General features: G+C 36.6%; 3 protein-coding genes across 4 annotated transcripts; 1 reads left to right on the top strand and 2 right to left on the bottom strand.

The window, feature by feature from the left end:
- Positions 1-154: 154 nt before the first annotated feature.
- Positions 155-2,240, bottom strand: LOC149739289 (large ribosomal subunit protein bL27m-like). Its single transcript, XM_089874035.1, has 4 exons — positions 2,080-2,240; positions 1,409-1,537; positions 969-1,039; positions 155-400 (listed from the first exon to the last, which is right to left on the bottom strand). The coding sequence occupies exons 1-4, from the start codon at positions 2,144-2,146 to the stop codon at positions 197-199; spliced, it is 471 nt and encodes a 156-aa protein (XP_089730161.1). The 5' UTR covers positions 2,147-2,240; the 3' UTR covers positions 155-196.
- Positions 2,241-2,706: 466 nt separating this feature from the next.
- LOC149739288 (cytochrome P450 7B1-like) lies at positions 2,707-7,572 on the top strand. Of its 2 annotated transcripts, none has more exons than XM_089874024.1 (9): positions 2,707-3,108; positions 3,469-3,551; positions 4,083-4,255; positions 4,515-4,669; positions 4,732-4,843; positions 5,198-5,365; positions 5,744-5,915; positions 6,139-6,430; positions 7,009-7,572. In XM_089874024.1, the coding sequence occupies exons 1-9, from the start codon at positions 3,038-3,040 to the stop codon at positions 7,193-7,195; spliced, it is 1,413 nt and encodes a 470-aa protein (XP_089730150.1). In that variant the 5' UTR covers positions 2,707-3,037; the 3' UTR covers positions 7,196-7,572. The 2 variants fall into 2 exon arrangements, with proteins under 2 accessions (XP_089730150.1, XP_089730149.1); XM_089874023.1 differs by having other exon boundaries at positions 3,465-3,551.
- LOC149739287 (centrosomal protein of 63 kDa-like) lies at positions 7,495-15,087 on the bottom strand. The gene is made up of 14 exons (XM_089874016.1): positions 14,855-15,087; positions 14,139-14,227; positions 13,751-13,889; positions 13,398-13,561; positions 12,912-13,047; positions 12,248-12,439; positions 11,592-11,753; positions 11,006-11,200; positions 10,455-10,544; positions 9,549-9,769; positions 9,313-9,412; positions 9,072-9,190; positions 8,208-8,692; positions 7,495-7,708 (listed from the first exon to the last, which is right to left on the bottom strand). The coding sequence occupies exons 1-13, from the start codon at positions 14,960-14,962 to the stop codon at positions 8,230-8,232; spliced, it is 2,178 nt and encodes a 725-aa protein (XP_089730142.1). The 5' UTR covers positions 14,963-15,087; the 3' UTR covers positions 7,495-7,708; positions 8,208-8,229.
- Between the last annotated feature and the right edge of the window lie 37 nt (positions 15,088-15,124).

Genomic DNA, 15,124 nt, shown 5'->3' with positions numbered 1-15,124 from the left:
GTTTTCTGTTAATTGCTTCTGAAATTTGTCTAATACATCTTTGGTTGGTCGCAATCAATATTCACTGGAATATGGTTTGTTCTAGCATGCAAGCAAATCATTTGAACATCATTACCTCCCCCCCCAAAAAAAACAAAATATAAACACATTTAAATAGCAATGAAACAAGATTTATAATTAAAATGAAAAACACGATTTATACAGTCTCAACTAATTTAAAACGTCCAACATCTCTTTCTGGAACCACGTTTATAAACGTCCTGTACATGACAGCCCCTTTTACAAAGTTTTTCGCAATCTCTGCATCTGGCGACTCAGGTCCAGGAATATAAACTTCTTTGGTGAATCGAACAGTGCCGGAACATTTTGCTACAAGTCGCATTTTTCTTCCAGCAACAACCTGATGATAAAATTGTTGATGAATCACATCAGCAAATATGAAAAGATTGTTTTGTTTTTTTTGACCAATTACATGTTACTGTTTAAACGAATTATTAGACTGTGCACCGTGCTATAGCATGTAATAGCAGTTTTTTGCACCAGTTTCACATTCTTCTTTAAAAGTATTATTAGTTCAAGACATAGCATAGTAATGTCTAGTAGTGTAATGGGCCCATTTAATTTGAAAAAAAAAATCGATATATAGCATTTTATATTAAACCAACATGTTATATAAAGTAGGGTGGGGGAAGATGGGACACCTTTTGGTTGTATTTTCTTCGTCCTATTTGGTAGTAAACAAAAAACATTCAAAGAATTATAAAACTGTATCTCCACGACTCCTTTAGACAGTTGTTAATTGTTTAAAACACGATCAGGATATTTGGATATTACGAGCTAAATGTGTCTCATCTTTCCCCACCCTACTTTATATATATACATATTGAATATACACCACAAGGTTACTTCACAAATAACATAGGTACAAAAGTTCAGATTTTGTGTGGACACTTAATAAACATACATACATTAGCTCCCGGCAACCAGCGGAACTTTCGCACCATCCTTGCCAACAAGTAACCAGAATGAACATAATCTCCTGAAATAAATGCATTTAAAATATCATTGAAACAAAAATACTCTGCAAATATTATACCCAATAAATACTAAACGGGAATTGAATCCAAGAATTGTTTCTATTTTGACATGGAAATGCAACTTGATGGTTAATGCATTATTATTTATTTATTTATCATATCAAACAATACAAGTTGAGCACTCTTCACCAACATGTTACGAAGCATCCTGGTATAAAACAGTCAACAGTAATATGTTTTCAGACTTAAAATTTGTGTTTATATTATTGGGGTAATACTAATGGGTTAACTCTGGCCCAAATCCTAGGTACCCATACATGTCACTCTGTAGGGCCCTCCCCCAGTGCCCATAAATTATTTATTGCAGATACCTTCCACTACCCTGGTTCCTCTCGGGAATATTCGTGGTCCTCGATTTCGATTCTTTGTTGTTCCTTTAACACCAGAACCAGCATTGCAATGCGGAATCAATACCAACGGTGCTTGTACATTCTGGATCACTGTGAGGGATTTAAACAAAATATCATCCCATTATGAATGAATGAATGTAACTTACTTTATCCTCGCGTGGCTGGAAAACGACAGTCGTTATCACACGGGTTTAACACCTCGTGCCAGCTTACGAGTTACCATGTATGTTACTTTGTGAGTGATTATTTTTTTTTTGTTATAATTTGGACAACCCATTAGTGGCCACTGGGTTGGAGCAATTGCCGTTAAGTGTCTTGCCCAAGGACACATACGCCCACAATGGTAGCAGCGACGAGCCTTGAACCCATTACCTAATGGTTACAGGCAGGCGCGCTAACCACTACGCCACGGCGCCGGCTTTATATATGGATGAGGTTCTGCACACCATGGAACCTAGGGTTTTGCCCATTACCCCAACACATTTGGCTACTCCAAAAACAGTAGACTAGCTTAAACTTAGTTTAAAGTATATTTAACTTCAATTTGTAGCCAAGTTAAGTATATTTAACTTCAATTTGTAGCCAAGTTACCAAATATACGTCCACGCCGGTATAACATACAACAGACTTACCAGTAGCTGTAAATCCAGTGTCTTGCCACCGATGATTAAGACACTGGCGTAAACTTCTCGCAAACATGCTAAAAATACAAACAATATTTCTCTTTTAACTACAAACGTAAATAAAGTTTGGGGAGTTTGGAAATAAAACAAAGTAACGCATGAGTTGGTTTGAAATAAATCTGCGAAAAAGTGTGTAACTATTTGGGGACTAAAAAATCTAATCCGACAGCTTTTATCGCTAAAACAGTTAATTTAAGGGCAATATATTGAGTTAAATTGGTTGTACATGTTATTTTAAAAGTCATAAATGTTTAATAATGTTTTCAGCGTCAATTTTTTAAACTATTAGAATTAGTAAAAAAGCAACCATTTTCAGGAGTAAAAAATGGTCCATTATATTCTGGACGTTGCATATTATGTGTATAGTGTGTAGCGACAAAAAACGAAGTTCCAAACAGATTGTTGCTGACAGGGCACGCCGAATCAACAACAAGAAATGTAACACGAATCTCTACAAGGTTTGAATAACTTGTTTTGAAGCTGTCGTAATATGATCGACCCGACTGTATTGTTATGACTGATTATATTACGTAGCAGATTCGTTGTGTCAAATCACACATGACAAAAATAGTCACGAATCAATATAAGAAGCATACGAAACGTTACCTCTGCGTACATTCTTCTGAGAAAGCGGAACAATTATTTACTACGCAACTTTGACTGTACAATTCAAGAGAAAATAAAGCGCTGATTGCTTTTTCATTTAGAAGTTTTAGCAATTTCGTGTATGTTCTAGCGTATTATTGCATACCAGTAAATAAGAAATAAATACCATGCAGTCAGCAAGTAAAATTTAAAACTCAAAGCCTGTCAGTTATAAAAAAATTAACTAAACGCATGTGAAATAGTTGGCAATGCTTTCTGTTATATTGGCGTTTTTCGTTCTAATTCTTGCAACTTATTTCTTATGGAATTCAAGGAAACGACAGCAGCGGGATGGAGAACCAAACATTGTACCTTACTCAATTCCATGGCTGGGTAGGGCAATTAATTTATAGTGGGTGGGGTAAAACGGGACAACTTTGGCACATATTATCCAAATTTCCTGATCGTGTTTTAAACAATTACAACGGTCTATAAGGGAGTCGTGAGGATTCGGTTATAAAAGGTTGGGGTAATATGGAACATGTTTCAATTCTCTCTTATCGTTCCACTTGGTAGTATAAACAGAGTATATTCAAAAAATCATATAATCGCATGGTCAGGTTTGCAGTTAAAACAGGATTGGGAAATATGGGATAACATGTCCTAGCGTAACCGTCTTTTCCCACAGTACTATATGTACACCGCAATGCCTATTTCGCTAATGCTTCTGTTTGCCCCATTTATCGCAGGCAGTTCACTACCGTTTTATAAAGACCCAGTTAAGTTCTTGAAGGAATGTGAGAAAAAGTACGGAAGCGTGTTTACGTTGTTTATGGGTAAGGTGTTTAGTATTGGTATTTAAATTAGTAAGGAAGATGTTACTTATTGTTTTGCGGCCATTGCATACGTGATGGTATCTTGTAAGCCGGCATGAGTGTATGAAACAAAACATCCGTGTTATAGCGCAGCCGTTGACACGCCATGCGAGGATAATAAGTTGCATTCAATCCGCCCCCACAAAATTATATGAAATGTAAATTGAAAGTGGGCAGGAGGTGTATGAAACAAAACATCTGTGTTATAACAACTGACATTATATCTTGCCATGCGACGATATAGATAGGCAATCATTTCATTTAAGTTTCTACATAAAGGTATGGAACATAACACCGGTTTTAACAACTGAAATTGTCTTGCCCCTTGATAATAGAAAATGTATGGCTGATAATAATGATCACTCGGTTGGAGCAATTACCGTTAATTGTCTTTACGCCCACAAATTGTAGCAGCGACGAGACTTCCGGGATGGAGTCAGGCGCTCCAACCACTTTGCCACGGCGCCGATGTAATTCATTCCTAATTTGCAGGCGGCCAATACTTCACGTTTGTCACCGACCCATTCGTTCAACACATTATCGTGAAAGAAAAGAAAGTTTTGAGATTCCGGAACTGCTTACCACCCGTGCTTAAACATGCATTTGATTATTACCCGACAGCTGTCGATGACGAAATGATGAAACTGACCCACCATTATTTCCAGGTACGTTTATGTTGTAGTAACTTGTCTGTATGGACATACTGGTAGCATGTACAACATACATATGCTGGGGTAATGAACCAACTCTGGCCTAAATCCCATGACCCATGGCATGTCTCACTTCAGAACCTCACCTACTTAGAATGTGAATATACAATGTTGGGGTAATAAGCCGAATCTTCCCTAAATCCCTAGTTTCTTTAAAAAAGACCTCACTTCTAGGAAAGTCCATTACTATATGTAAGCTGATCATTTTAAACAGGGCAAGCCATTAGGTTTGTTGGTCAAGCAAATGAACACAAATATACAGAAGTGGATTCTGGACGGGAATCAGGGGGATGCTGGGGATAAATGGGAAACAGTCGGACTTCTGTCGTTGGTGCAAAGGGTTATGGGTTCTGCAAGTTTTGTGAGCCTGTATGTAATAAGCGCATCAAATGTTTTCGACTTTGTTGTAACTCCCTGCTTTTTATAAACAGATTCGGAGAAAACCCAAAAGCAAGCGACACACTCGACGTTCAACGGCAGCTATTGAATTTTCTAACAGTTTTCCCTTCTCTACTTAGAGGGCTGCCGCTTTCGTTGATAAGAGTAAATATATAAGAATGGAACACCTTATCATTTTCTATTTGCTCTTCATATTTTGTATTAAACAAAGAAAAATCAAATAAATATAAAACCGGGGGAAGATGGGATACCTTTTTATTTTATTTTCTCGCCCAATTTGGTAGTAAACAAAGAAAATGAAAAGACGTATAAAGCGTATTCTCACGACTCCCATAGAACATGGTTAAATTGTTTAAAACACGATCCGGATATTCGGATAATATGAGCTAAAGGTGTCCCGTCTTCCCCACCCTATTATATTGTTGCTTCGCCACGTAAGAATAAATTACTTCTGTATATTCTTGTACACAGCAACAATATAACACATTTCCTTTATAGAGATCGAGAGAATATCGCCAAGACTTGTGGAACTCGTTAACTAAAAGTAAAGTAACTAAAAGAAAGAAAATCTTCCCGATAATTGATGAGATCGTTACATTGCATGAACAGAATGGGGAAAATAAGTTGTTGCCGAAACGTTTGCTTCCCGTTCTAGTTGCAAGCGAGGTAAACAAAATTATAAACTATCCGAAATGTAATATTTATATGCAAACAAGGCTGCATGGTTTTATGAACGATTCTACAGCGAGCATTCTTTGTACTTGAGATTCGAGCCAGAGTTGGTCCTTTTGTTTAGTATTTGTACAGTGGCGTATACTTCATATACGCATTGAGTTTTTAATTAAACATTACACGCTTAATTGACGTGATTGACCTATAACTGATATATTAGTGTAGAATTGGATAAATTACCAAAAGCAGCATCGTGCTTCGATCTCTTTACCTTTAGTTATTTAACAGTCACTCTTTATAAAGTCTATAATCAGTGGGTTAAGAAATGACTGCTTTGGGAAGGAATTTACACTGACACGTTGTGTTTCGCAGGTTAACACAAACCCCTCGAGTTTCTGGATCCTGTATTACCTGTTTAAGAATTCCGAAGCCCTCGCCGCAGTCAAATATGAAATGGAAAAGGTTTTACAAGAACGAAGTAAAAACCCGGGCAATAACTTTGTCTGCTTTACAAAAGAAGAAATGGAAACAATGACGACTTTAGGTTATTATTTTTGAGTTTTTTAAAATTATAAAGTATGTTTTTTTTTATATATTGGGAATGAAGTCCACGACGCTGCTACCACTGCGGGCGTATGTGTCCTCGGGCAAGACACTTACCTGCAATTGCAATCCAGTGGTCACTAATTGGTTGTCTAAAGTGCCAGCCATAAAGAAAAATAATCAGTATTTAGAGATTATTATTTTTCAATTTATTTCAAACACAGAAAGCGCTATCAACGAATCCTTGCGGCTTTCAATATCCGGGGGTATGCTTCGTAAAGCTGCGGCAGAATACCGCCTTGAGATACCAGACTACGGTCAAACTTATACGATCCGTGAGAACGACATGGTATTAGTATGGACGCAAGTTAACCAGATGGACCCAGAAATATTCGAAGAGCCAGAGGTTTTCAAGTACGATCGGTTTCTTAACGAAGACGGGAGTTTGAAAACAAATTTCTATAAAGACGGAAAACTCGTGAAATATGCCTTCCAACCGTTTGGTGATGGTTCAAGGTGAGATATAGTAGGGTGGGGGAAGATGGGACGCCTTTAGCACATAATATCCAAATATCCTGATCGTCTTTTAAACATTTAACAACGGTCTAGGGGAGTCGTGAGAATACGCTTTATACGTCTTTGCATTTTCTTTGTTTACTACCAAATTGGGCGAGCAAATAGAATGAAAAGGTGTCCCATCTTCCCCAACCTACTATATCATTGTTTATGGGCACAGTGGATGGTATGTATAGCCTAGAGGTTATGAGTTCGAGCCTTGGTGCCGCTACCATTGTGGACGTGTATGTCTTTTGGCAAAACATTCAACGTCAATTGCTCCAACGACACTTCTTAAACCGATTGTCGTTTTCCGGCCAAGCGAGGATAAATAGGTAACATACGGTATAACTCGTAACCGAGCAGGTGTATGAAACAGAACACCCGTGTTATAACGACTGTCGTTTTCCGGCTAAGCGAGGATAAATAAGTTACATGCGTCCATCTACACTGCATATGTTTATCATTATGGCTTGAAATTATAAACAATTCAATATTAGTAACCTGTTTGAGCTAACAAGACATATATTCTATTACAGTAAATGCCCTGGAAGATACTGGGCCGTCTTAGAACTCAAGCAACTGGTTGTCAACATGTTGTTGTACTACGATATTAAACTGATTGATTCGCAAGAGATTAAAATGGATAAGGGGAGAGTCGGCCTGGGAGCTCTGAACCCAACCAAGGACGCCTTGCTACGCATCCGTCGAAAACCCTTGTGTTGAAACTTTGTTGAAAACCTAAAAAAATTTTAGTTAGATTGTACATTTATAAGGTTTAACGTAAGGCTTACCATTAAATTCAATGCTTCATTTGCACAATGATACAGCTTTGCGCTTGGTAAAATGTATATGATGTACTTTTTAAAGTTTGCAAGTAACTGCAAGCTTATTGTACACTCAACAGGTTTAACAGAATTCTTACCTTTTTGAACACAATGTTTCATTTGCACAGCAATTAAGCTTTGCGCTTGTAAAAGTTATTTCTGCACTTTTAAATACTTTTAAACGTAAAATTCCTGCACTGATACAAAATCTATATGATTTATTAAACATAAACTACAAGTATATGGAACACAAAATACAATATAAGCAAGAACAAGCGAGCAGCAATATATGGTAAGTTCACCAAAAAGTTTCCAACAAACTTCTTGGAAGATTATGAAGTTGATATTTGTGGATAAAGAGCAAGGCACAAGACACAGATCGTAATCCTTTCACGGTGTCCAGCTTTTCAATCTTTAAGTAAAGTTAAACAAAGCTAGATAAACCTGTTTTTTTTAATGAGTTAGACAAATGTATATACTGTATGGTGAGGACCTGAGATTTAGGCCAGATCTGGCCCATTACTTAGACAAAGGTTTAACAAAATTAGAAAATTATTTAGATGTAATAGTTGGCTTTCTGCAGTGGCAAAAATATATTTTTTTACCAATCGGTCCAAATATAGACATTTCAGTGCGCCTACCGATCATGTAGACCATACATGCCACTTAAAAGCTTGGTTGCAATATTTTTTTGTCTATAGTGTTTTATAATTTGTGTTATTTCCTTTTTACTTTCATTATTTTCGACTCCATTCATATTCTATGCTCCATGGGAGAGGCTATGTGTTACGTGCTAGATGTATTATTAACATTATTAATATCAGTACACTTAAAACCTGTAGAAAATTATGGTATTGCTTTATCAGATCAAATAAATCAGAAGAACCCAATACAATTTCACTTCTACATACCTCAAAGTAGAAACATATTTTGTCACTTAAAATATTTCTTCATGGCAGCATCCATGGCTTTTGTCATATCCCCGATGTGTTTTTCAATCCTCGATTCCAGCTCTGCGACTCTTTTCTCATCTTCCGCGGTGAACTCTTCCACTGTAGACACCCCTGTGTCCTCAAATCCTTCATCCGTGATCCCGAGAAGAGCGTGAAGTTGCTTCTCACCCATGCTAGCCATGGTGGAGGACACAAGGGAGCTGTTTACGGAGGATGGATCGATCCCAATCGAGAGGAGGAAGTTCTTCGTCGGGGTCGGAGTACGGACATCTTTGTTGCTTCCGCTGTTAGATGAAGATGGGGTCATCGTCCCGCTATCTACATCATCTGATCGGAGCACGACACTGTTGGATGCAGGAGGATCAGGGAAACTTTCCATCTCTCGTATCTTGGACTCGAGTGAAGCGATCCGATGCTCGTAAGCTCGACATACCTCGCTTACTCTGTAACACATGAACAATATTTGAGCGAGGGTGTTCTGTTTCCTACAACTTATCCGTTTTTGTGGTACCATGAATGTATCTTACTTATTCACGCATGTTGTGGCAATGACAGTCGTTATAACATTAATGTTCTGTTTCACACACCTCATGTACGCTTACGAGTTACCACGTACAACTTATTTATCCTCGCATAGCCCGAAAACGACAGGCATTATAACACGGGTGTTCCGTTTTATACACCCCGTGCCTGCTTAGATGTTCAAGTTACCATGTATCTAACTTTTAGGTTTTATTAGTTGACAAGTTAATAAAGCGGTTTACAGCTAAACGAGTGTTCTCAAAAAAAAGTTCATAAAAGCCATTTAAGTTATAACATCACCTCATTTCTTCTCTTGACTTCATTTCATTAATAACATCCTGTGTTTGTTGCTTGTGTGAACTTTGATGTTCGTTGTCGACAAAATCTTTGTTGCAAAGTTGGTGCCTTAGACCATCAACCTAAACAATAATACTTTAATAAGCTAAACACAGATTTAACGAATGTACAAAAAGGTGTACAACAGCCACGATTTTTAACCGAAACTGTTTCCAACACTTTTTACCACAAGCAGAGTCCAAACCTGTCCTTTCAGTTGTTTATTTTCTTCCTCAAGCTTTGAAACAGCTTTTCCATAATTTAGTCTTAAATCACTCAGCTGACCCTCTGCCTCTGATAAAGATCTGAAAGTAAAAAAAAAGTTATATTTAAATTAAAAAAAAAATTTTACACTAAAATTGTTTATATTTTTTGTTATAACGACTGTCGATGCCCACCACACAAAGGTATATAAGATACATTCACTCATATATCACATACTTATCTGGCGTATCTCTGTTGTTATCCGATAATGAAGCTCTTCTTCGCTGTTCACGAAGATGTTCCAGATGTTTGGCCGCCGTTTGAAGCTCACAATCTAACTTATCCCTCCTCCTGCTTTCCTCCTTTAATTGCCGCTCCATCTCGGAGCAGTGTTCGCTCAACCGCGTAATATTTGCGTCACGACCGTGGAGATGAGTCGTAAGGTTCGTCACTTCAGCCTTTGACAGAAAAATTAAAATAAAATCCGATTTTAATAAAATACTTGGTACTTTAAACATTAAAGTACAGGGTATTCGGAAAGTCACTGGCACTGTTATAATAGTTTTGAAATATTTTAGATTTAGAATAAGAAGGGTCCATATGTCTGTATGTTGCATTAAGTATGTGATTAGGAATATCCTGTAAATGACTGCTGTTGCCCCTCACATGAACAAACAGATAATTTTAAGCAATCAAGTAATAATAACATTAACGTTACGTTCCATTCTTCAAGTGATAACAGGGCATGGCATGTTTGCCAGTCATCTGCATAAACTTAAAAAAAGTGAGAGTCCCATCTGCCCTGTCTGTGGCGAGGAAGATGAGACATCCTTTCATTATGTTGGCATATGTCCAGCATATGCGAACGCAAGACGGGAGCATCTAAACTTGACCGAGCTGTCAAGGGAAGATCTCCCATCCATCACCATTAAAGCCTTGTCGCCTACCTTCGGGAAAGCGCCAGGCTCCTTAAACTGGGAAGGTCCATGCAGTAGCACCCCGGATGTTGGGGTAATGGGTCAATTATGGCCTAAATCCTAGGGCCCATAGCGTGCCACGCCGCGGGACCTCACCCACATAGAATAAAAAAAAATAAAAAAAATAATAACATTACCATGATGTCTATGTTATAACTTTCCATACCTTCATTCCGCATAGTTGAGCTGAATGCGATTGTTCCATCTCCTCCAGCTTAAGTTGGAGGATTCGTATTTCTTCGTTTATTGAATTCACCTTTGGTAATGTTGGTGTAAGGATGTGAGACAAAACATAAACTGCACAGGTAGAGTGTTGGACTAACTTACTTTAGCTAACTTTCTACACTTTCTACAGCGGGGGGGGGGGGGGGGGCAGAGAAAAATATACAAACATTAAATACAACTGCCAATTTTAAAATATCATATTAAATTGAACGACTAACAAAACTTTTAAACATAAAAAACTATTATAATTATTATAACTAATGCTATGAGAGCCAAAACACAGGTATAATACGCCCAGCAGCAACATTATATAAAGAAGGCATAATAAAATATAAATCCCTGACCTAAGCACAATTATTACTCCCCAAAACATTAGTTACAACTGTATTTAATATTTCTTGTTTTTACTTATATTAAAGTACTGTTGCAAGGCATACTACACATACAACTGTATTTAAATACAAAGAACCATCTTAACCCATAAGAAACTACCTTAGCAGAATCATTCCTCTTCAAAACATCGTTCAAGCTCGCTGTTTCATTTCTCGCATCAATAAGCCGAGATTCAAGGACCTTAACTTCCTCCCGAAGATGTTTCTCCGTCTCGCGCATTGTTTCCATGGAAGCCTCGAGGAGCAAAACCGTTTGTTGAAGATCATCTTCCTTCCTCTTCACAGGGGAGCGAACCTGTCAATCAAATTTAAAAATTTTTTTCGGATAATTTAAGAGAAAAAGTTTAAAATAATTAAAAAAAGAAACAAAAAGAAAAAGAAAAAAGATTTAGACAATTTTAAACCTTCATTTTTTGGACAAATTTTTTTTCGGATAATTTAAAGGAAAAAGTTTAAAATAATTAAAAAAAGAAACAAAAAGAAAAAGAAAAAAGATTTAGACAATTTTAAACCTTCATTTTTTGGACAAATTTAAAACAAATTTTGGGGCAATTTTAGATACAATATATCTACAATAACCAATAGTTTAAAACAACATTACATAAAAGAATTCATAACAAAATTAACCAGTGTTCACATTAACTTTGTACAAGACACAAAACAACAATAAAAGCCACCCAACCGACCTGCATGGCTTCTACTAGTTTATCCTTGGTGTGGATGCTCGTTATCAGTTCAAGGTTTTTATTTTTCAACTCTGCTATCTCGTGTTCAGATCCACGTAATGCTGATTCGCGAGCAGAGAGAGCAGATTGTAACTTTGTCACTTCTTCTTCGAGAACTCGTAACTGTGGGTGTGAATGAATGAAAGTAACTTATTCATCCTCACGTGGCAACGACAGTCGTTATAACACGGGTGTTCTGTTTTATATACGGTGTGCCCACTTACGAGTTACCACATATGTAACTTATTTATCCTCACATGGCAGGGCAACGACAGTCATTATAACACGGGTGTTCTGTTTTATATACGGTGTGCCCACTTACAAGTAACCTCGTACGTAACTTTGTGTGGGATTGTTTTATCAATGAGGTTTCTTATGCTTGACAACTTTGAGTGTAACTGTATTTTAACAATGTCACCCCAGATTTTACCCTGCTGTTAGGTGTCTATACAAACAAGCATAGCCAAAGTATATTGCAATCACCACATTAACCAACCACAAAAGGTTCCATCTACTAACAACTAAAATTGTAACTGAATTTTAACATTGTAACTGAATTTTTATGTCACCCCAGATTTTTTGTCCAAAATCATAATACGGAACAAAGCCAGCCCTACCTTGCAATTAGCTTTATCGGCCTCCTCCTGGTAGCGATACTTTTCCCCCGTGGCCGCGTGCCGAGCGGAGTTTAGCTCCCGTGTCTTAGATTGTAACTCCCCTATCAACCGCTCCTGTTGTTGAATCAACTCCTTGTCGTTGCTCAGTTCTTCTTCTAGTTTACGGAGCAGAGATTGGCTCGTTCTTTCCACCTTTCGAATAATTTAAATATTTTTGAAGTTAATTTTTTTTTAAATGCTATTTTAAGATTAGTTTTTATTGGGTATTTTTTTGTTAGAATTGTAATTTAATTTTTTTAGAATTGAATTTAAAAAAAAACATATATTATGCAGTCAGAGCCCAGGGCATGGTAAACTTATATTCTGGCATAAAATTACTTTTATTGAAAAACCTTTAATTGAAACATCTTTAATTTGGTTAAACCGAATATCAGTTAATAATAATATAATTTATAATCTCACAAAATTATTTAATTTCTAATTAATTTGAAATGAAATTTTAAATTTTATACAAAATTTATTAACAAAGAACTTTGTCAATATATAATCAATATATAAATTTATAAATCTCACAGAAAGTTAATTTTTAATAAAAAACTGATATAACTTTAAAATGTTTAAACTAAGATATCAATAAAATATTTATAAATCTCCCACGATTCACCTCTTCAACCATTCTGTTGCTTTTCTTCAGCCTGGTTTGTGACACGGATAATTGTTGTTGTACGCGCTCGTAATTGACGGCGATCGATCGCTTCTGTTTCTCCAAGCATTCAATCTGGTGTTGCAACGCCCTTTTTCTGTTTGGAATATCACCCACAAAGTTACATACAAGGTAACTCAAAAAATAAAAACGAGGTGTATGAAACAGAATACCCTTGTTATAGCGACTGTCGTTTCTCCGCCACGCGAGGATAAACAAGTTACATTCATTCATTTATTTATCTAGATTTATTTTAAGATAAATGGTTTAAATCGCTAAAATGGGAAAAAAATGTTTAAACTGCTAAAATGAAAAAATAAAAAAATATTTAATTTTATTTTTGAAATATTTAATTAAGATTTAAAGAGGGGCTTGGACCCGTCAACCCCCATTGTATCCGTCTCTGACTAACAGGGTAAAGAATTATACGGGTTATAAGTTATAAACCTAATATCCCATTCACTGGTTTGTTTCTCATGCTCCACAATAACGGATCTTTTTTCTTTTAACTCTGCGTTCATTCGTTCGACTTCCAGTGTCAACTCTTTCTCTTTTTCAGCGGAACTTTGGTTCTTTTTTGATCGGTGACGAATCATTTTCTCGTGAGATTCCTAAAAAAGTATTTTCAGCTAAAATCTTTTTACCAGACGGGTAATTTTAAAATTTAAGGGTTTTAATCAGTCTTGATCTTTATTTTTGGGAATTATGGTTCCTTCAAAAAGCATTTTCTAAATACTTTAAAAAACTGGTATAGCCTTTTGCATTAAATATAAAGATTGTTAACCCAAAACTTAATTAACCTTTAAATTCTTGAGTTGGCCTTTCAAGTTATCAAGTTGGATCTCGTATTGTGATGCCACACTTTTCTGCCCCGTTTCATAACTTTCCAACTGGTGTTTAAGGACGCCAACTTCTTGGTGTTTCTGATCCAACAACGACCTAATGTTACAAATCATTTGTTTTTATTTCAAACGTGTGCTTTTGGTCCAGTAATTATCTAACGTTACAAACCAGTTTTAACACCTCACCATTTCACAACCATTTTCGAATGGGTTACGGGCTACGGCTTGTAACTTTCTCACATCAAAGTTCACAACTATTCAATTATGCTGGTTAAATGTGAAATCAAAAAAGCAGTGACAGCAGGGTTAAAAACGAATGGCAATCCACCAGTAACTATCCCCCTACCTCGCATGTGATAGTTCTTGCTCCCTGATAGCCAAGCAATCCTGGGAAGCAACAAGCTCTGATTCCCATTCTATTTTCTTATTTCGAACCTGTATAAAACATGTATAAAAAACAAAAAAATTGATATTTACTTTAGCACTAGTAAAGAATGCTCCCCATCTTATTTGCTAACCTCTAACCCCCAACTACTAAGCCCCTATAACCACTAACCCCCTAACCATCAAGTTTATCAACCCCTAACCATCAACCTTTAACACTTTCCACCAGCCTATTCTGCTATGTACCGGGGATTCTTCACTATGATGCCATTACCTTTATAGTAAGCCAATAGGTTAGCCTGTATAACGTATTTGACACAAGTAATTCAGCTGTGAATGTTAAACCTCTTTGCTCAGAATAATAAACAATATTTAACAATAACATGCAAAGCAAGTAAATTAAAAAAAAATTGGGGTGGGGTTGGGGTAATGGGCCAATCTTGGCCTAAATTCCAGGACCCATGGCATGCCACGCTGCGCGATCTTACCCATATTATATTAGAAAAGAAAGTAAATTTCTAAACAACAACAACACTAAATTCTTGTTTATATTGAAATGTACTTCACATCAAATGGTTCTGCTGTAAAAAACTCTATGCCCATTGACACAAGTCGAGCGAAAAAAATACATTTTGTGAATTAATTTTCAAGCAACTATTAAACCAATCGTCCATCTACCATTATATCGATTTGTCTCATTAATTCCTGCAGCTCTGCTCCACAAGAAGTCAACAGCATCCCACCCTCGCTTTGCTTTTCCAGGCAATCCCAAATACTACGGTCCATTTTTAATATTCACAACAACAAACTGTCTTTTTAATTCCAAATTGCCTTTCGGAAATTTAAATTTCACCGAACACAAATATCGGGGAATCCCCAGCTAAGAAGTTTTCAGTTAACCGGTAAGAACATAGATACATTATACAACATTAAACGGTGTCGAAAACT

The sequence above is a fragment of the Ciona robusta genome, chromosome 3, assembly GCF_009617815.1.
Source record: "Ciona robusta chromosome 3, ASM961781v2".
Lineage (NCBI taxonomy): Eukaryota > Metazoa > Chordata > Ascidiacea > Phlebobranchia > Cionidae > Ciona > Ciona robusta.
The sequence above is the reverse complement of the archived record's forward strand: the minus strand, read 5'-3'. Positions and strand labels throughout refer to the sequence as shown.